Source organism: Sciurus vulgaris (genome assembly GCF_902686455.1).
Source record: "Sciurus vulgaris genome assembly, chromosome: 11".
NCBI classification, from domain to species: Eukaryota; Metazoa; Chordata; class Mammalia; order Rodentia; family Sciuridae; genus Sciurus; species Sciurus vulgaris.
Window position 1 is genome coordinate 40,853,554 of NC_136472.1, and position 22,418 is coordinate 40,875,971.

The 22,418-nt window shown below is 32.5% G+C and overlaps 1 protein-coding gene across 1 annotated transcript in view; it reads right to left on the reverse strand.

The window, feature by feature from the left end:
- ELP4 (elongator acetyltransferase complex subunit 4) overlaps positions 1 to 22,418 on the reverse strand; it is a 242,345-nt gene that overhangs the window by 202,169 nt on the left and 17,758 nt on the right. Inside the window, exon 3 of the mRNA XM_079105479.1 lies at positions 9,610 to 9,731. Within this exon, the coding sequence (XP_078961605.1) occupies positions 9,610 to 9,731 (122 nt within the window). The remainder of the gene's footprint in view (positions 1 to 9,609; positions 9,732 to 22,418) is intronic.

Genomic DNA, 22,418 nt, shown 5'->3' on the forward strand with positions numbered 1-22,418 from the left:
GACATTATAATTTTTACTTGCAGATCTTAAACTTAATGAAAAAGAATTTCGAATATGTTAGTGTAAATGCTTACATTTCACTGTATTATTCTGTTATAAAATAGGCTGTTGCTATGTTAATTCACCAAATATGTGGCTTATTTTTAATGAATTGATCCTCATTCTGTGACTTATAAAATGAGTATTCATTTTTAATTATAAAATATTTTCTATATATTAAATGAGAAGTCTTACCTTAATTTTTTTAACTGGTGTATCATTTTATTTAATTATCATATTTATTAAACAGATGTTTTCTTTTGATGTTGATTTACACTGAAGTGATTCAAAACACACAGATGATGCAGAAATCGTCCAGTGTTTCCATATTGTTAAGATGAGTAATATTTAAACCAAAAAGTACTTAAAAATATTGAAATATAAAACCAAAGTCTTCCTCTAAAAGAAGGTCACCAAATACTTCCAATGTGAGATTTTAAAAAGTATCCACATTTTTCCTGCTTCCACTCAATAATTTATTAATGAATCTGATCAAGGATTTTCTTCTTTTAAAAATTTTTTTTTAGAGATACATGATAGTGGAGGGTATTCTGACATATACATACATGGAGTATAACTTATTCTAGTTAGGATCCCATTCTTGTGGTCGTACATGATGTGGAGTTTCACAGGTAGTAGTATATTCATATATAAACATATTTCCTTAATTAAGTTCCCCTTCTCAATGATAAATATCCTCTTATGGGGTGTGGTATTTTTGCTATATGAATTAGGCAACTTTTCTGTATGCAAAATTCTTTTGTTGACTGACACACAAATATCAATGTGGTTTTGCTATAGATAGATATGCATATTAATATATATACCTGTTTATAATATTGAAATAAATCCCAGGCTCTGCAAAAACAAACAACAAATAATAATGTTTAAGCTTTTCAAAAACAGCATAACCTCCCACTTTAATTGTGGCTAATGTTGGACAGAATATACTGCATATAGCAGATAACTAAAAAATTACTACAAGTTAAGAATTCACCTTTTCCTCAAGACATTAGGTACTTCTTTCTTCATAATTATTACTTATCTGGCATGTCATTACTAGCAAATATTTAAATTTAGCTTTACAATTAATCTTGGTAAGTTATGAAATAACATTTAAATTTACTTCTGAAAATTATTTTGTTTTCTCTAATTCTATAAGTATTAACACTTACATTAAAATTATGAGGATATAAAATCTTACTATTTTCAAGTTCTAAATAAATGTTCGTACATGTGTGTATGTCATTTTTTATTCCATAAAAAGCAGTCTACTGACAAAATGTTTAAGTATTTTAGCATAAAATGTAATTTTTACTATTTTAGAAAACATTGAATGTTTTCTTGGAGAATACTCAACACAACATTTGAGATGATCAAAAAAATTCCTTTGGATAAAAAAGTTAACTGAAAAATACTTATACGTTTTCTTAAAAGCTTTAACAGCATCGCATATATTGTTCTATAGGATTTTCTAAGGGATGTAATTTTTCAGTGTTACATCTTGATACTGACTTCCTGAAGGAGCTTTGACTACAATAGGCATGAATATGTTTTCAAAGGATGATGGATAAATTGCTGGGTGGTTATATAATGTATTGCAGGCAGCTGATGGGGCTTTTTATCCTTTACTTGTCTTTTAGTTATACAGAGTTTTAAGATAATTATGGTCTCTAAGATTGTCTTTTCCCTTTTCTTGTACCAGAAATATTTGCCTTGGTTATAGGTTCTACAAATCCCCAATTATATATCATAATATTAAAACTAAGAAATTATAGCATTTTTTTTTCTCGCATTGCATCTCTAAACACTGTGAACACCTTGTTTTTGGTCACACATTGTTGAACCTGTTTAATAAAAATGAAATTTTAAGCACAACCATTATTGTGTTGGATACATCAAAATCTTGAATAAATATTATATAGAAAAATCCACTTATTTCTATTAGTATTCAACATCAAATTTTATATAACAAAATAACTGTTTATTCTTTTCAGAAAGATACTAGAAATATCTTTGCACTGGTATGAAGAACATAAATAATTTAAATTTTTATCAGTCATACCTTTCTAATCCATGCTATTGTAAAAATGCATAAATATTAACTGGACCACATTCAATATGCATATGCTAAAAACATGACTTCTGTATTTTTTCATAAGAAAATGAGAATGAGAACACTATTTTAAGTCAATATATTTTCAGAGCAGAGTTGAATAAAATATAAGCTGTAAATGTTTAAAAATGAATTGCTAAATAATTTTATTTAAGAAAATGTATGCATATACAAGCCACTTTTAGTATTCGTCTACATATGTGATTTTATTTTAAAGCAAATAATGACATTAAAATCAAAGGACATTACTTTCTTTTTTTTTTTCTTCTTTTTTTTGATACTAGGGATTGAACCCAGGGGCACTTTACCACTGAGTTTCATCTCCAGCACCATTTTTTTTTTAAGTAAATTTTGAGATAGGGTCTTGCTAAGTTGCTTAGGGCCTCATTAAGTTTCAGAGACTAGCATTGATCTTGTGATCCTCCTGCTTCAGCCTCCAGAGAAGGGAATTACATGCATGTGCCCCTCCGATTGGCAGAAGATAGTGTTTTCATGAAGATCACACACTAAACTTTATGGTTAATTTAGTATTTAGTTTTATTGAATATATTATTTATAAGTTATCATGTAAAGCAAACGTTTTAGTTAAAATAGGAACAACATGTTCTAGGCTACTCATAAAGAGAAGAATAAAATTTAAAATGCAGTATGAAACTTGCAATGTCATATAGGTAAATCTACTGGTTAAGACCATTAGGTTTTTATGGCTGCAATTATAATAGCTTTGATAACTCATTCTAAGTGCATAAGAAAATGCAAAATGGATATGACAACACATTCCTAAGTTAAAAACACTTATGGTAGTAAGACAGTGGTTATGAGGGTTTCATGAAAGGGAGAAATAGGAAGATGGTTAAAAGATACAAAAGTTTTAGTTATAAAATGAGTTAGATCCAGGGTCTAACGTTCAGCATGGTGACTACAGTTAATAATACTATACTGTCTACCTAAAATTTACTGAAAAAAATTTAGTGTTCTCTCATAACAAAAATAGTCAGTACATGAGGTGACGGATAGATTAACTTGACTGCTATAATCATTTCATGTTAAATACTTATATCAAATCATTATGTTTTACATCTTAAATACATACATATATTTATTTATCAATTACATCTCAGTAAAAGACCAGGTGGGGCAAGGAAACAAAAGAAAAATAAACAACTTTAAAACAAACCAAAAAATATCTATGCTAGTTCAGACCAAGGAATCCTTTAAGACATTGAAAGTTATGTTAGAATTCCCTAGAGAAACAAAACTAATAGGAGTGTGTGTGTGTGTACATTTCTTTATATGTATATTATATTAAGAGATTTATTGTAAGAAATTGGGCTCAATGCAATTACAGAAACTAACAAATCTTAAGACTTGCAGGGTGAGTTAGTTGGCAGGCTAGAGACACAGGAATCAATGGTATGGTTCCAACTGAGGTGCAAAGGTCAGAGGGCTGGGACAATGAAGACATAGATCTGAAGGCTGGCAGGCTTGAGATCCAGGAAAAACTAATGTTTCAGTTACAGTCAGAAGGCAAGAAAAAGTTCGTATCCAAGTTTAAAGCCAGTCACACAGAAAAAATTCTCTTCTACTCAGGGAGGATCAACTCTTATATTTTATTCAGTCCTTCAACTGATCCGATGAGGACCAACAGATTAAGGAGGGCAAGCATCTTTATTCAGTTGATCAAATTAAATTCATCCAAAAACACTCTTAGAGGAACACTCTGAATAATGTTTGATCAAATTTTTTGGCACCATGTGGCTCAGTCAAGATGACATATAAAATTAACTATTACAAAGATCTTGTAATTTTATTATTTCCCTACACTAAGGAAATAATACACATGTAGACATTTACTTGCCTATCCCATTGTAAAAGGCAATAGAAATATAGCAGTGAATAAAACAAAGGAAACACTTTTTCTTCATGGTGAATATACAAAATAAACAAATATACAAGTAAATTATAAAGTACACTAGGTGATGGTAGGCTGTGGAGAAAAATAAAGAAGGCAAGTGGGAAGTGGGATGAGGGAACTGTAATACTGGTAAGGCCAGGCTCTGCTGAGATAGCAACATTCGAGTAAATTCTGAGAAGCAAAAAAGTTCTTGATAAAGGCCAACAGCAGATCCAATGGCTCTAATTTTGAAGCATGCCTATCAGGCAAGGAAGTCATAGACACAGAATAAAGTTAAGATATATTAAGCAATGAGGTCAGATACTAAATGGAGAGGTGAGAGCATTTTAGTTAAGGTCTTGGAAACCATCATAAGGACTGGGATCTTTGCCTTCTGGAGAGTTCTGAGTAGGTGAGTGACATGATCTGACTTACATTTGAAGACCACTCTGGTGAAAAGAAAAGGAAAGCAAAGGTAGAAGCAGGGAGGCCAACAATAAATAAATTAGGCTCAAAGTGATAATAATTTAGGTCAAAAGTAGGTGTATTCCGATTTCCTGAAAACTGGTTGAGAAGAGCAGGAGAAAAAGAGTTAAGGATGAATCCATGGTTCTTGGCTTGAGCAAATGGAAGAACTGAATTGCCATTAATTGAAAAGGGGAAAGATTGAGCAGGACATGGTGGCACATACCTGTAATCCCAGTTACTGTGGAGGTTGAGGCAAGAAGATTGAAAGTTCTAGGCCAGTCTCAGTAAGGTAATGAGACTGTGTCTGAAAATAAAATGAAAAGGACTGGCGTATAGCTCAGAGGCCCTGGGTTTGGAAAGAAAAAAAAAAAAAAAGATTTAAAAAGAAACATGTTTGAGAAGAATAGCTTAGGAGTTTGGTTTTGAATAGTTAAGTTTGAGATCTCCAGTAGACACAAATAAAAAGTATTGTGTTTAGATATTGTAAGTGTTTAGATAAGCTGAATATGCAATAAGCAGTCAGAGTTCAGGGTTGGTCCATAAAAATTTGAAAGTAAAAAAAAAATCATCAATATACAACTAATCTTGATATTTTTGGGACAGGATGAGGTCAATAAGACAATATGAATAGAACAGAGAAGAGTTCTAAGGTCTAAGTCCTGGGACACTTGTACACTAAAAGTTTGAGAAGATAAGTAGGAACTAACAAAGAAAAATGAGCAAAAATTAGTCAGTGAGGTAAGAGAACATCAACTGTGATATCCTAGAAACCAAGGGAAGAAGTGTATCTGGAAGAAGTGATGAATGACATCAAGTGCTACAATAGTAATCACTGTCCTTTAAATAAATGATACAAAATAGCTACATCAGAATTGCTAGGGAAACCAAAGAAAAAAGAAAGAAGTATGATGACTTTTTTTTTTTTTTTTTTTCAAGATTAGAAATCTGTGTGTCAACCAAGTTTCACATCTGTTAATTATAAAATTGGGACCATTGCATATTTTAGAAGACTTTCACAAGGTCAGGTATTATTCTTATTTCATGAAAGGGAAATCAAGGTATATAAAGGTTGCTGAAAATATTTTAAAATAGCAACTGAGACATGAATCATTTGTATTTATTAATTCTGAAATATGAGTTTTGTTTTTGAAATAGCTTTATTGAGTTATAACAGATACAAAATAAATGTTCATAAAATGTTTAACTTGGGGGTAGTATCTTACACAGATATACATCTCTGAAGCAATTAACACAATCAGGATAGTAAATACATCCATTGCCTTCTAAATTCTGCTTTATTATCTCCTTCCATCACCAAGCCCTCTTGCAGAAGTAGAAACAAAATGTTTTATATTTATTTGCATAATGTCTATTTTCAGGGCTCTTGATCTATTTGTTTCAATACAAATATCCACTTCATATGATTTTGCTTTAATGTGAAAAACTATTCCTATTAGTGCAGGTTTGATGGTGATGAATTCTTTCAGACTTTAACACCTGAAAAAATATCTGTATTTTGCTTTTGTAACCTTTATTTTCAAAAGATGCTTTTGTTGGGCAAAATTCTCAACTATCAAGTGAACTTTTAAAAAATTATTTAAAAGACTCCTCCATTGGTTTTTGGTTTACATTGCTTATAACCAAAAGTCTAATGTCATTCTCATATTTTGTTCTGTCTATGTAATGTGCTTTTTTACCTCTAGCTACTTTCAAAATTTTCTCTTTACTACTCATTTGAAGCAATTTGATTATGATTTGTCTTGATTTTGTTTTCATCAGGACTTTTTATACTTGGGGTTTGCAAATGCATTAGAATTTTAGGTATATAGTTTTTATCATCTTTGGAAAAATTTCATTTCTTATTTCTTCAAAAACAATTTTTTGGGGGGAGGTATCATTTCTTTCTCCCAATCACTTATCAGGGCACTTCAAATATCCTATTGCTCCATGACACAATCATTGCTTTATCTTTACAATCTATTTTCCATGTTTCCTTAGTATAATTTCAAATGCTGTGTCTTCAGGTTCACTGAGTTTTTCTTCTTCAGTGTCTAATGTGTTTTAATACTTTCAAATATATTTTCATTGCTCACTGTAGCCTTCACCTCTAAAAGGTAAACTTGTGCTTATATTTAAATATTCCATGCCAAATCTTTTCTCTAGCTTACTGAATATTTAGAATACAATCACAAAAACATCTTATTTATAATTCTATCATCCTATCATTTATTTTTTCTGTTGATTTAAATTTTTTTTTTTTATTTTTACAGACTGCATTTTAATTCATTGTACACAAATGGGATATATCTTTTCCTTTCTATGGTTGTGCAGGATGTAGATTCATACCATTCATGTAATCATACATGTACATATGGTAATGATGTCTGTCTTGTTCCACCATCTTTCATACCCCCCCATTTCCTCTATGTAATCTAAAGTTCCTCCATTCTTCTCTCACCCTAACCCCCACACCCCCATTATATATCATCACCCACTTATCAGGGAAAACATCTGGCCTTTGGTTTTTTGGGCTTGGCTTATTTTACTTAGCATGATATTCTCCAATTCCATCCATTTATCTGCAAATGCCATAATATTATTCTTCTTAATGACTGAATACTATTCCATTGTGTGTATATACCACAGTTTCCTCATCTATTCATCTGTTGAAAGGCATCTAGGTTAGTTCCACAATCTAGCTATTATGAATTAAGCTGCTATTTTATCCTTAGTATAAGTTGCATATTCTCACTTCTTTGTATGCCTACTAAGTTTTAATTGGGTGTCAGACATTGCATATTTTATTCTTTTGGGTGTGGAATAATTTTGTATTGCTATTAATATTTTAGGGTTTTGTTTTATTAGGTAGAAAACAGAACAAAATTTATAATCTAGGGATAATTTTGCCTACTATTAATGCAAAACTCTTAATACTCTCATGTCCCAAATTATGAGATTTCCCACTCTCCATGTAGGAACAAGAACTATTCTAGGCACTGGGAATTGTTACTTCTGATACTTTCAGACAATTCTTTACCTAGCTCAGGTAGTTTACTTACATGCACGAACTCATGCAAACCCTATGTAGCTCTCCCCTTTCAGTAAATCAGTTTTGAAAATACTAATGTCCATGGCCTCCTGTTTTTCCCTGACTTCTTCCTCATACCATAACTTGGAAGTCTTGAATGTGGGAAGCTAGAGAAAGTATACAGCTCTCTTATTTATTTATTTTTTGGCGGGGGGGCATACCTCAGGAATTATTATTATTGTCTGATGATCAAGTTTTGAAATCTTTTGATTCATATATCTTGTGTTGTTTTTAGTTGTTTCAGGCATTAGAAGAAATCTAATCCTTATAATCTAAGCCATAATTCTTAAGGGTAACAATAAAGTCATACCTATTGAGCAGTAAAGAATGGATTAATTTGGGAAAATCTGCTTGAGCACAGTAGGAGTTGGTTGAAGTACTAAACTTGGACAGACATAGCACATCTTTGTAAGAGTCCTTATTTCTTTTGCTCAAGCTTTATATTTTTACTCTTATGCTATAAAGCTGCTGTATAAATAAATGATTATAAAATACAGTTGCTTGCATATATAATTGGATATTTAATAAAACCCTGATGAAAAAGTTAGTATTTCTTTTATAATTTCAGAAATCCTTCACATAACCTAAAGAACATATAAAATACATCAGATTTTTAATACCAATTATACACATTCAAGGTACCTAAGAAATACTAGTTTTAAAATTAAAAATGAAGTTCTCTAAAACACAATAAGCAAGTATATATACTGGGTTGCGGGAGGCAAGAAAGACTATATTTAAAATGCATTATAGGCCTTCCTGCTTATGCCTGGCAAAATTTTTCCCAATATAGATTTGAAGGTGTTTCATACAAAATTGTAGGCTCATTATATTGTGTGATAAACAACCTGAATAGATTCCTTATGACAATGAATTAGGCCTATAGTTTATGGCTCCTAGCAAGTGCGGTACCCCAGATATTGTCCAGGCAAAAGATTAAATCTAGGCAAAAAAAGCAATGAAGAAATAAAACATCAAGAATTCTATTCAAACAAAGTTTAAAACTGGGGCCCTGTAGTGGACAAAGGAATTAAGAATTCTATAAGTCAAAACTGTCCTCTCTGAGGTAAAAAATTGTGGTTGACTTAAAAATATATACAGTACATTAATCTCATATTTTATCCTTATTGTTTATTACTTGGAAAATACTCATTTCTGACATTATTAAAGCAAAATAGTATTATCAGTGAGTACTTCTAACTTCTGTATATTTCTTCTGATTTATATCTTTGGCATAATGGTAGTATAATTAACAGACAATATACAGTTGTTTTCTTTACTGTATCTTTTCAGATTCACTTTATTAATAGACTACATAGAATATTACCTACTGAATATTACAGTTTTTTACTTATGTAGATTCTAATCACCTTAGATATGTCTAGAATTTTTAGAATGCTATTCTAGTGCCTTGGAACCTCTTTATACCTGTTTATTCTAAGTAGAAAGGTAAAATATTAAAAATGTCCTATAATTTGCTGATTATCAGAAACTACTTGTATTTTTGTTCCATTATTTGTTTTAATTCATTTAGTGATTTCCTAAACTTTTATCTAGTATTTTCAAGATAAAAGTTAAAATTTCAAGTTTTTTTTTAAGAGAAACTCTTAAGGATAACAGTTAAGTCATACTTCATGAGCAGTAAAGAAAGAATTACATCTGGGAAAAATCTGCCTGAACACAGTAGTAGTTGATATAAAATAGATTATTTATGTCAAAATCAGAAAATCACAATTAGGTAAAAAGAATTAGAGAATATTTCTTCCCTTCTTCAGCAAATTGTTTAAACTGGAATTTTTTTTTTTTTTTTTGCTATTAAACATGATTTTTTTGAGTGTCTGGTCCAATGAATTTATTTAATGTGTTTTAGCTTATCTCTGATATGGATTTTAAGTGAAAAATTGTTTAGGAACACTAATTTGTTTATATATAGACACATGTTGCTTACATATAAAACCAATATCTTTTATGAAACATCCAAAATGCAACACTGAATTAGTGTACCTGTAAAATGTCAGCAGGGTCTTCTTTAGCAGATGCAACCAATAAAACATGCCCATTGATGAGTCCTTCTGCCAGGAAATACTTGAAGAGCACAGATGAGTAAATATTATACTTATCCTCTTCTGTAACAAAGAAAAAAGTTTCTATCAGACTTCTATAACATATCAAGTACTCTTACATTTGTTTGCAATGCATTCTCTCTAAAACAAGTATGTGAAATGGGGCAATAATTTATACCTTCCTAAGGCAAAATTAGACAGACCCAAAGACTTGTGAACATAGTCAATGAGAAGTAGATACTTCTAATAGAGATGTTCTGACTCCAAACATCATTCCCCAATTACGTCACTCTCATAGCCACAAAATTTACAGGGTTATATTATAACCCTGATATTTGATTATAATATCAAAGAAGGCAAAGGTATTTCCTCCCTTTTACTAAGATACCATGCATTTTTTCAGGCACTACACCTCTAAAACAGCTATTACAGACTAACCAGTCTGTAAACTCAATTCATTTTTTTCATGTCACAATACTTAAGCACTTAATATAGATAAACTAATGATTACATTTATAAAAATTTAGAAGAATACCGTTACTCCTACATTCTGATTTTGGGTTTAAAATCCAATAGTACTTTGAAATTGAAGATTTTAATTTAACAAGAGTCCTTAAATTTGCATTAAATGCTTCACGGCTAGGCTGTCCTTTTGCTTTTTATTAATTACTCACTTATTCTTCCTTCTTTCTGAATTTTAAGAATTAAATGATGATTCAGGAAATTTCTTGGACAAAATGTTACATTTTTGAGATTTCATTCTAAAATGAAAATAGTTTCAGTTTATCTTTGTTTTCTTAATATTGCTGATCAACTACATGCCTACACTTTTATATCCTCTTTCTTTAATAACGTGAACACAATACAAAGATAAGAAACAAAGGCAAATTTATTGCACAGTCTTAAATGAGAATAGTCGTTATTAACTTATTCAACAAATATTAATTGAATTTCTATAATATGCCAGGCATCACTAATATCTGTAAAACTCACATTATGAAAACCTTTCTAAGGAGATCTGATCTGTTACATAACTGAGCTGGTGATAATGATAGTGGAGGTCATGGTACAAAAGCACCTACAGTTATAATTACAAAACCTGGACAAAATGTCATTAAAAATAGTCATCAGAAGCTATTGAAAAGCAGGCAGCGACCAGAGTAGAATTTCCTTTTGAAAGACAGTGCAAGAACTTTTAAGTTTGTGGCTTTTTGCCAGAATGTTTCTAATTTCTGGCCACAGAACAGAGTTCAGATTTGTCCAAACAGCTGAAAGCATGGAGTGGGTGGGGAATCCTACAGTAGGAAAGCTCCAGGACAGACACAAAAATATGATTACCAACCATGCCCAAATCCCTGACTGAACACTAAATTAAGCATGAATGAGAGGAAGAAACTGTAGGCAGAAAATGGAGCACAGGGCAAATATAAAAGATATAACTCAATCACATAAGATTCGCATGTGTGCTACTCCTCAGAAGACACGTGTTTCCCCAGTCTGAGATCAGCTTGGACTGTTAAATCTAAAATCATATTGACTTGAGTTGCCAGAGATAGAATTAAGGACTAAAAAACAGAGAAAAAATAAATCTGAAAATTCTGTTCAAATATTTAGCTGTCTACTAACTATGCTACTGCATAAGGGAACCCTATGTAACCAGGCTAAAAGGATGAACTCTAAAAGCTGAAAAAAAATAAAAAAAAAAAAACTGGGCAGCAATGTTATCTGCTATATTAGTATACTGAAATCTGCTATGTAGCAGATATACATCTGCTATGTAGCATACTGAAATTAGAGTTAATAATTTAAGTCTAGGCAAGTTAATTATTAAACAAGCAGAAAAAGGATAAGAAAAACAAAAATCCTCAGAAAAACAAATAGATTGGAAGTCAACACCAACCATGCATTATTTGCAATGTTTAATTTTCAATTCAAAATTGAATATGACCTCTTAAGGAAAAATAGTCAGTAGAAACCAACTCCAAATGAATGCAAAAGTTGAATTGAACAACAACAACAACAACAAAAAAAAAACTTCAAGGCAACTATTATACACATGTTCAAAGCATGAAAGGAAAATGCAGTATCATTAAGTGAAGAAAAACAGAATATCAACAGAAAACCAGAAATTATATAAAGGAATTATATTTGGGGGTTTTGTTATACTGTTCTTAATAACTGGCAGTACAACTAGAGAGAAAAATCATAACAGAAGTAGAAAATACAAGTGACTACATCAATTATCTTAAGTAATTAAATGCATCATGCAGAAGCAAAATTTATACACATTTCTTTTCAGTGCATCTGGGATATGCACCAAGATAGACAATATATAATACAAAAAAAAAAAAAAATCTCAATAGATTTTGGAACATTAACAAACATTAACATTTTGGGCTAGGAAAGAGGTTTAGTGGTAGAATGCTTTTCCTAGCATGCATGAGGCCCTGGGTTCCATCCCTAGCACTGCCACCAGAAAAAAAAAAAAAAAAAAAATACAAATAAAAATAAAAAATCTCGACAGAGTATGTTCTTAAACTACAATGGACTGTCAGAATTCATTGACAATAAAATATTTAGAAAAACTTCAAATATCTGGAAATCTAAGCACACATTTTTATTTAACTGTGGATGGACCAAACACATATGAAAAGGGAAATTAACATATTTTAAACTAAATGATCATAGAAATACAATAAATGAAAAGTATTTGGGATTAGCTAAAGCATATTTAGAAGAAAATAAGACAACCTAAAATCAATTATCTAAGTTTTCATTTTAAAAAATTAGACAAGGCTCTGGGGATGTAGCTCAGTGGAGGAGTGTTAGCCTAGCATGCATAAGACTCTGGGTTCAATCTCCAATACCACAATATAAATAAATAAATAAATAGCCAAACAAGTAAGCTCATATAGAATTTAGATAATGTTAATGATGAAAATAATTAAGAAGAAAAATTAGTGAAAGAAAAACTGGGCTAATAACAAGGAGAGATAAGACCAAGGACAATATAAATAAATAAATAAATAGCCAAACAAATAAGCTCATATAGAATTTAGATAATGTTAATGATGAAAATAATTAAGAAGAAAAATTAGTGAAAGAAAAACTGGGCTAATAACAAGGAGACATAAGACCAAGGACACAAAAAATTAGTTTCATGAAAAGATCAATAGACTTGATAAATCTTTGGCTAGGATGATATAGAAAACAAGAAATGGGCAACAAATTATCAGTAGTGGCAATGAAATGGGAGTTTTTTACTAAAATATTAAAATAAGTAAAATATTAAATAGCTGTAAAATATTATAATAAGTAATATATTAGCATATAGTAAAAATATTAAAATAAGTATTATGAACAACTTTATGTAAAGAAATTTCATAGCTAGGAGAAATGGAACAACTCCTTGAAGTTTTCAGATAATTGAATATGATAACAGAAGAAACAGTAAACCAGAATTAAATTCATATTTAAAATTATCCTTCACCATGCACATTTTACAGGGAACTTCACTAGTAAATTCAATCACACATTTTAAGGAAGAAATAATACTAATACATAACAAATTCAGTAAAAAAAGGAAATAATTCCTAACTTATTTTATAGGCCCTTTATTACTTTGATACCCAAACCAGAAAAAGTAAAACAAAGAAACAAGCAACCTACAGATCATTATCTTCACCTACAGAAGATATTATAACAATTCTATATGTACTGTTTCAGAAAAAAAGGAAAGAGAAACTCTTTCAAACTCATTTTATGAGACCAGTGCAACCCTAATACTAAAACCAGACCAAGACATCACAGGAAAAGAAAACTACAGACTAATGTGCCTCATGAATGTATACAAAAATAATGGTATAAAAACCATACAACTAAATCCAGTAAAATAATAATGTAATATGGTATGATTAAATCAAGCTCATCAAAGATTTGAAAAATTCATGTTATCACAGTAATAGATTTAAAAAAGTAAAATCAGATAATAATTTCAATAGCTACAGCAAAGACATTTAACAAAATCCAAAAGCAATTCAAAAAAATTTCTAGCAAGTTAGGAATAGGATTCAATCTTTTAAACCTGATACATAGAATTTATTAAAAAAACCTTTTCTCCTGAGGTTAAAAATGACCAGAGTATATGCACTCTTATGATTTCTAATCAATATTATACAGAAGGTCTTAGCTACATCATAAACCATGAAAAATGAATGAGTCCTAACAACTGAAGGTTATCATATACTTAGGAAATCTTATGGAATCTGTGGTAATTTGCTTATAAACCTTCTCAACACAGTATCTTAGAATGAATTCCTAATTAAAGTATAGTTCATTTACATGAAGTTCAATTTTATATATTAATGAACATTGTGTGGGGTGCAGTGATGCACAACAGTAATCCCAACGATTTGGAAGGCTGAGGCAGGAAGGATCTTAGGTTCAAAACCAGCCTCAGCAACTTAGCAAGGCCCTGAGTACCTGAGTCAGACCCTGATTCAAAATAAAAATAAAATAAAAGGGCTGGGGATGTGGCTCAATGGTAAAGTACCTCTGGGTTCCCAGCACCCAAAAAAAATTTAAAAAAAAACAATCTTCAGTACTTAAAAAAAAAAAAAAAAAAAAAAAAGGACATTGCTAGTTTTTTAATACTATCCATCACAAATTAAAGTTGCTATCTACAAATTTATGTCATAAAATGGGCTTGATATGAATTCAGGAACATATTACAAGGATTTTAGTGTGTAAAGGAAAATGCTTTGAATGGTTCTGCACTGCTTATAGCTGACAAGTGGAAAGTCTGGCAGAGACAAATGGGGGTCAGATGACCAGCACTACTAATACAATGATAACAATGGAAGAAAAGCTTAATGCTTACTTTATGTAATTTAAGAACTGCCTCCATTCAACATTAGAAGAAAATCAAGTTTGTATTTTAAAAATAACTGATTTTATCTTACTATTAGATCAGTTTACAAAAGCAACCATTAAAATGGAGGTTATTATGAATCAATGATGTAAGGAACAAAACAGATACTAACATTATTAATTTCTAACATTTATTAACATTTTTACAACATGGAAAATTTAAATTTCAAAAAAAATCACCATCCTCACAGAATTATTGTTAAAATTTTCCTTATATTTCCTCTCAGTACTTTATTTATTTATGTTTTCTTGTATGGTTGCAATTATTACCAAATTTTTTATTCTGTCCTTTTTCATTTAATCTCTGCTTTGTAGTTTGTTTTTTTTTTTTTTAAGTATCATATTTGAGGCTATACAATATTCTAGCAAATTTACCATTATTTATTATCTGTTTTCCTGTCATGGAATTGTCAAGCATCTTTCAGGCTTTTGTTACTGTTAAATCAGAAGTATAAAGGTGTCTCAAACTCGGTGTGCACAATATTGACCTTACTCATTATTTTCTTTCATCTAATGTGGTCTTTGTTCAGTTTTCAGAAAGGCATGCTTTATCTTTCAAACCCATTCCCCTTTAGCAAGGGGAATGCAAGTCTCTCCTCATCCTAAAAATTCTATTGAATTTAATTTCAAAGTATTTTTGAAATTCTATTACTTTCTTCCTTAGACATGTAACCACCAACTTGAAAACAATCACTGTGATACTGTTATAGCCAATTTGATAGTCAAAATGGCTACAAAGTGACAGATGGCAGGTAGTAAATAAAATATGGACACATTAGACAATATAGAATGATTCCTGTCCCAAGCAGTAAGGAGTGAGTGCAGCATGAGATTCAATGAAGTTAATCAGAATGGCAAGAAATTTTTAAAAATTCGAATTGTCTGGAATTTTCCCTTTAATATGTTCAATCATGGTTAACTGTGGCTAGTCACATAGAAAGCGAAACAATGAGTATGGGCAGATTACTGTAGTGACTATTATGAAATACAAACCCAACCATCTCATTCCCTTACTTAAAACCTTTCTGAGATTTCTCATTGATCTTAGGAGAAAGAACTAAATCCTTTAAGGTGGCCTACAGAATCTGCATACTTGTGGCCAAAGAGTAGAGTTCAATGTTCATAAATAGCAATATTTGTCTTAAGAGTGGTATAGTGGCTGATTGCCTGGCAATGGCCCACCTTTCGCCTGTTCATCACCTACTGCCAAACCTTTATTTGGCAATCACTGCCATTTGCCAAGACATCTAATGGAGCCCTGCTGCTTGCTGCTACCTCAAAGTGCATTGTCAGGGTACCCGCAGGTTTGGTTACATGCAGCTGCCACCATCTTGGGAAACCAGTCAGGGTCTAGGAGTCTAGGGACAAGGGGCCTGCAGGTTTGCCACTGCCATCGTCGGGCACGGACCCCTCAGTCTGTAGACACTGGCCAGGGCCTGGAGATATATTGTTGGGGTACCTGCAGGTCTGATTGTACCTGAGTTCTTCCTGGTGGGGTGGGCTAGTAGCTGCCAACTGGCTGCCTCTTTACAGGGTGGATCGTTTGTGGGAGCGCATCTGTGATGGTCTCTCTGAAAGTCTGAATGGCATTGAGATTGTGGGACTACAGCAAGGCAGAGCCAGGGACATCTGAAGCCCTGTTCCATCAGATTGCAGCTGGGTCTGGCAAGCCTGTGGAAAGCAGGAGACTGGGGGAAGCTTCCCTGGAAAGGGCACGTTGGAGAAACTGGAGAAAACTGGGATCTTTCCAGTTCAGTGAGTTCTGAAGTGTGTAGGAAAACAAGGAAATGGCTACGACAGGTGGGAAGACCAGAAGAGGGTGTGAGCTCATCTTCCTATCCGCTCACCCAGCCAATGGGTTCTGTACCAACTAGACTGGAGCTACCATCAAACTCCACCTATGGCAGAGAAGGGAAGCTGAGAAAATTTTTGAAAGCCAACAAAAGCAATCATTCAATTTTCCATTGAGACTTTCCTTTTTTATTTTCCCTTTCTCATATTCTACCACCTTTGAATTCAAATATTTTTCATGCTTTAATTTATTGAGGAGTGGGATGTCTGAATAGTATATTACAGTTTTATTGTGTATTCTTATATTTTTACTTATAAAAAAAACTATATATTTTTTCACTCACCTCCCTGTCTCCCTGGATTCTCTTTCTCACTTCTCTCATGCTAATAGCTGGCCTCTATTAATTCCTCCATTGCTATTACTATAAATTTTTACCTCTATCTTCTCTCCTTCTCCCTCATAAACATCACAGCCTACACTACTTCTGTTCCTTCTTTGTCTATCATTTGAAATGGTAAACCCTTTTAGCAAACCGACTATTTATATTGTAGGCAATAATTGAACACATTATTTCTGTTTATTTCAATAAAACTGTAGACGACTTAATAGGAGCTATTTGGTTTAAGGTTATATATTGTTTGCATTGAATGCTATTAATATTGGTCTCCCCCTTAAAGGTGAGGTACTAGAAGCTTTCAGGGACACTATAACACTACAGGGTAGAAACTGTACTGCCTCAGATTCATAAGGCTAGACGGGAAGAACACAAACAACATGAAAAAACAAGTGAACAAAGTGCCTCAAACAAACCAAGATGTTTTAACAACAGAATACATAGACAATGCAGTAGAAATAAATGTCAGAGAAGGAGTTTAGAAAGTATATAGTTAGACCTATATGCGAAATAAAGGATGATATTGGAGAGAAAATATAGGAAGTGAAAGATCGCTTCAATAAAGAGGCAGAGATTATAAAAAGGAATCAAACAGAAATTCTCAAAATGAAGAAAACAATAAATCAAATTAAAAATTCAATGGAAAGTATCACCAACAGAGTAGATCACTTGGAAGACAGAACCTCAGGCATACTCTTGAAAATCAAGTTGACCACACAGAGAAAATGGTAAGAAACCACAAACAGAACTACCAAAAAATATGGGGTAACATGAAAACACCAAATTAAGATTTACTGAAATAGACAAAGGCATGGAGATACAAACCAAAAGAAAGCACAATCTTTTCAATGACATAATATTAGAAATTTTCCTAAATCTAAAGAATGAAATGGAAAAGCAACAGCAAGAGCCTTACAGGACCCCAAATGTACAAAATTATAGCAGACACACACCAAGACACATTATAATGAGAATGACTATCATACAGAGTAAGGATAGAATTTTAAAGGCTGTGAGAGAAGAAAATCAAATTACATATAGGAGGAAACTAATTTGGATCTCAATCCAGAACTTCAAAGTCAGGAGTTCATGGAATAACATATATAAAGCTCTGAAAGAAAATGGATACCAACCAAGAATTTTATACCCATCAAAACTACCTTCAGTTTTAACGAGGAAATAAAGCCCTTTCATGACAAACAAAAGTTGTTGGGGGCTGTGCCATGTGGGCTGCACTGGGATGGCGCCTGGCGGCCAGCCGGAGGTTGCTTTGATCACATCGGTGGTGAGGAGGTTGATTAACATAAGCACACTCAGGTGATTTATCATTGGCCGTATTCAATTAAGTCCATGCACACAATGCGTGCACAGGTGTTCCCGAGTGCTCCTGCTCGTGCCTGCTCACTTTAACCTTTGCCGTGATAGGGCAGCTGGCTCCTCGCCTGATCTCAACTAGCGTGGCCCTGCCCTCCACTTCCTGGAGGGGATATAAGCAGGCAGTAAGCAACAGTAAGAAGCAGCAGTAAGCAGAAGCAGCTAGTGGAGAGAGGAAGCAGCTAGAAGAAGCAGCTAGCCCTCAGATAGATAGCATCTAGTTCACAGGATGCGGGACGCAACTCTAAGAAGAAACAGATCTCTGATAAGTGTAGAAGCCTCACTTTCTCTATAAGCAAAGCCTATCTTTCTCTCAAAGTTTCTCTTCCTCTAACCTCTAAGCAAAGCATCTCTTCTTCTCAAAGTCTCTTTTCCTCTATAAATTAGTGAATATAGGAAAAGTAGTTTATTTTCAGTCCACTTCCGATAAATACCCACGCAATTGTTGCCGCGGATGGCGACAAAAAGTTAAAAGAATTCACAACTAGAAAGCCTGCACTACAGAACATTCTCAGCAAAGTATTCCATGAAGAGGAAAGGAAAAAAGAAAAACAATAAAAACCAACAAAGGGATCTACCGTAAAGGAAAAGTCAATCAAAAGAGAAACTAAGTTTAGTTAAAAATCAAAAATTAACCAAAATGACAGAAAATACAAATCATATCTCAATAATAACCCTGAATGTTAATGGCCTAAACTTATTGATTAAAAGATATAGACTGGCAGATTGGATTAAACAACAACAACAAAAAAGACCCAACAATATGCTGTCTTCAAGAGTCTCACCTCCTAGCAAAGTCATCCAGAGAATGCAGGTGAAAGGTGGAGAAAAAACATACACTCACATGAACTGTGTAAAGAAGCAGTGTTTCCATCCTCATATCAGATAAAGTGCACTTCAAGCCAAAGTGAGTCAGAAGGGATACAGAAGGACAGTACATACGGCTTAAGGGAATCATATAATGAGACATAAGAATTATAAATATATATGCCCCAAATAACAGAGCATCTATGCACATAAAAAAAAATCCCTTCTCAATTTCAAAAATCAAATAGACCACAACACAATAATACTGGGTGACTTTAACATACCTCTCTCAACACTGGATAAATCTTCCAAACAAAAACTAAACAAAGAAACTATAGAACGAAATAATACAATCAATAGTTTAGACTTAATGGATGTATACAGAGTATTTCATCCATCATTGAGTGAATACACTTTCTTCTTAGCAGCACATGGATCCTCCTCTAAAATAGACCATATCTTATGCCACAAAGCAACTCTTAGCAAATAAAAATAAAAAAGAAGAAGAAAAAGAAAAGGAAATACTATGCTATATTCTATCAGACCATAATGGAATGAAACTAGAAATCAATGATAAAATAAAATATAGAAGCTACTCTAACCCTGTAGACTAAATAACATGCTATTGAATGATGAATGGATAACAGAAAAAAAATCAGGGCAGAAATTAAAAAATACTTAGAGGTAAGTGAGAACACTACTAACACAACATATCAAAATCTTTGGGATATTATGAAGGTAGTGCTAAGAGGAAAGGTGACTGCATTGAGCTCAAACATTAAAAGAATAAAGTCAACAAATAAATGATCTAACATTACATTTTGAAAGAACAAAATCAACATTGAAAGCAGTAGAAGACAGAAATAATTAAAATCAGAGCTGAAATGAATTAAATTGAAGTAAAAAAACCAGATGAAATGAAAATTTGGTTCTTTGAAAAAGTAAATGAAATTGATAAACCCTTAGCTACACTAATGAAGATCGAAAATGCACATTACTAAAATTTGTGATGAAAAAGGAAATATCACAACAGACACAACTGAAATACAGAAGATAATTAGAAACCATTTTGAAAATTGACACTCCAAGGCAATAGAAATTGTCAAAGACATCAACAAATTTCTTGACACATAGGATCTACCCAAACTGATGCAGGAGTACATACATAATTTAAACACCTCTTGCTCCCATCTCTTGGATAGGCAGAATTAATATTGCCAAAATGGTCATACTGCCAAAAGTGTTACACAGATTTAATGCAATTCCAATTAAAATCCCAATGACATTTTTCATAGAACTAGAAAAAGCAAACATAAAATTCATTTGGAAAAATAAGAGACCCAGAATAGCCCAAGTAATCCTTAGCAAGAAGAGTGAAGCAGGAGGCATCACAATACCAGACCTTAAACTATACTACAGAGCAATAGTAACAAAAATGGCATGGTATTGGCACCAAAATAGATATGTAGACCAATGGTACAAAATAAAATAACACAGAGACAAACCCATATAAATATGGTTATCTCATACTAACAAAAGTGCCCAAGACATACATTGGATAAAATAGTCTATTCAACAAATGGTGTTGGGAAAACTGGAAATCCATATGTAGCAAAATGAAATTAAACCCCTATTTCTCACCCTACACAAAAATCAACTCAAAGTGGATTAAAGACTTTGACACTAGAACAGAGACCCTGTGCCTAATGGAAGAAAAAGTAGGTCCAAATCTTCATCAAGATGCTATATTTTGTCAAATGCTTGAATTCCTTAACAAGACTCCTGAAGAGCAAGAAATGAAATCAGAATCAAGAAATGTAGTGGATTCAAACTAAAAAGTTTCTTCTTAGCAAAGGAAACAACCAATAACATGAAGAGAGAGCCTACAGAATGGGAGAAAATTTTTACCACATGCACATCAGATAGAGCATTAATCTCCAGGATACAAAAAGAACTCAAGAAACTTAACACCAGAAAAACAAATAAACCAGTCAATAAATGGGTAAAGGAACTGAGGAGAAACCTCACAGAAGAAATACAATTATTGAACAAACATATGAAACAATGTTCATCATCTCTAGAAATTAGAGAAATGCAAATCAAAACTATTCTAAGATTTCTTCTCACTCCAGTCAGAATAGCAATTATCAAGAATATAAGGGCTGGGGAGATAGCTCAGTTGGCAGAGTGCTTGCCTTGCGAGCACGAGGCCCTGGGTTCGATCCCCAGTACCGCAAAAAAAAAAAAAAAAAAAAAAAAAAAAAAAAAAAAAAAAGAATATAAGCAATAATAGTGTTGGTGAGGATGTGGGTAAAAAGGTACACTCAAACATTGCCGGTGGGACTGCAAATTGGTACAACCACTCTAGAAAGCAGTATGGAGATTTCTCAGAAAATGTGGAATGGAACAACCAATTGACCCAGCTATCTCTCTCTTCGGTTTATACCCAAAGGATTTAAAATCAGTATACCACAGTGACGTAGCCACATCAACGTTTATAGCAGTTTAACTCATATAGCTAAACTATGGAACCAACCTAGGTGCCCTTCAACAGATAAATGGATAAAGAAAATGTGATACATATACACAATGGATATTACTCAGCCTTAAAGAAGAATGAAATCATGGCATTTCCAGGTAAGTGAACGGAGCTGGAGAATATCATGCTAAGTGAAACAAGCCAAACCCAAAAAAACAAAGGTTGAATGTTTTCTCTGGTAAGCAAATGCTGATCCATAATGGGGGGATGGGGTAGGAAAGAATGAAGGAACTTTGGATTGGGCAAAGGGGAGTGAGGGGAGGGAAGTGGGTGTTGAGGGGTGTGGAATGAGACGGACATTATTATCCTATATACATGTATGATTACACTACCAGTGTGACTCTGCACCATGTACTGCCAAAGGAGAAGCTATGCTCCATTGGTATACAATGTGTTGAAATGCATTCTACTGTCATGTATAGCTAATAGGAGAAATTTAAAAATGAATAAGTAATATTAATTCATTGTATATTAATTCAAATGAGAATTTTTAGATTTTAATTAATTCATTCAGTGAAAAGTATTTTCACTACTTACTACATTTAAGGCATTATAACAATTGCTTTTATTATTATTTTTATTATTATTATTATTATTACTACTACTACTACTACTACTAGGGCCTTGCATATGCTGGGCCCAAGCTTAGCTCATACTCTACCACTCAGCTCTATCCCCAGTCCTTATTATATTTTATTTTAAGATAGTGTCTCACTAAGTTTTCCAGGCTACCCTGGAACATGCAGTCTTCTTAGTAAAGACTGAAACAAATTAGAAAAACAAAAATATCTGTAAAGGTAAGGACATATATTATAAAACCCCTAAACAAAACAGTTAAGTCTCTCTAGATCTTGTGTTGCCTCCTTTCTCAATTCTTCTCTTCCGTATCATACACATCCCAGGCACAGCAAACTA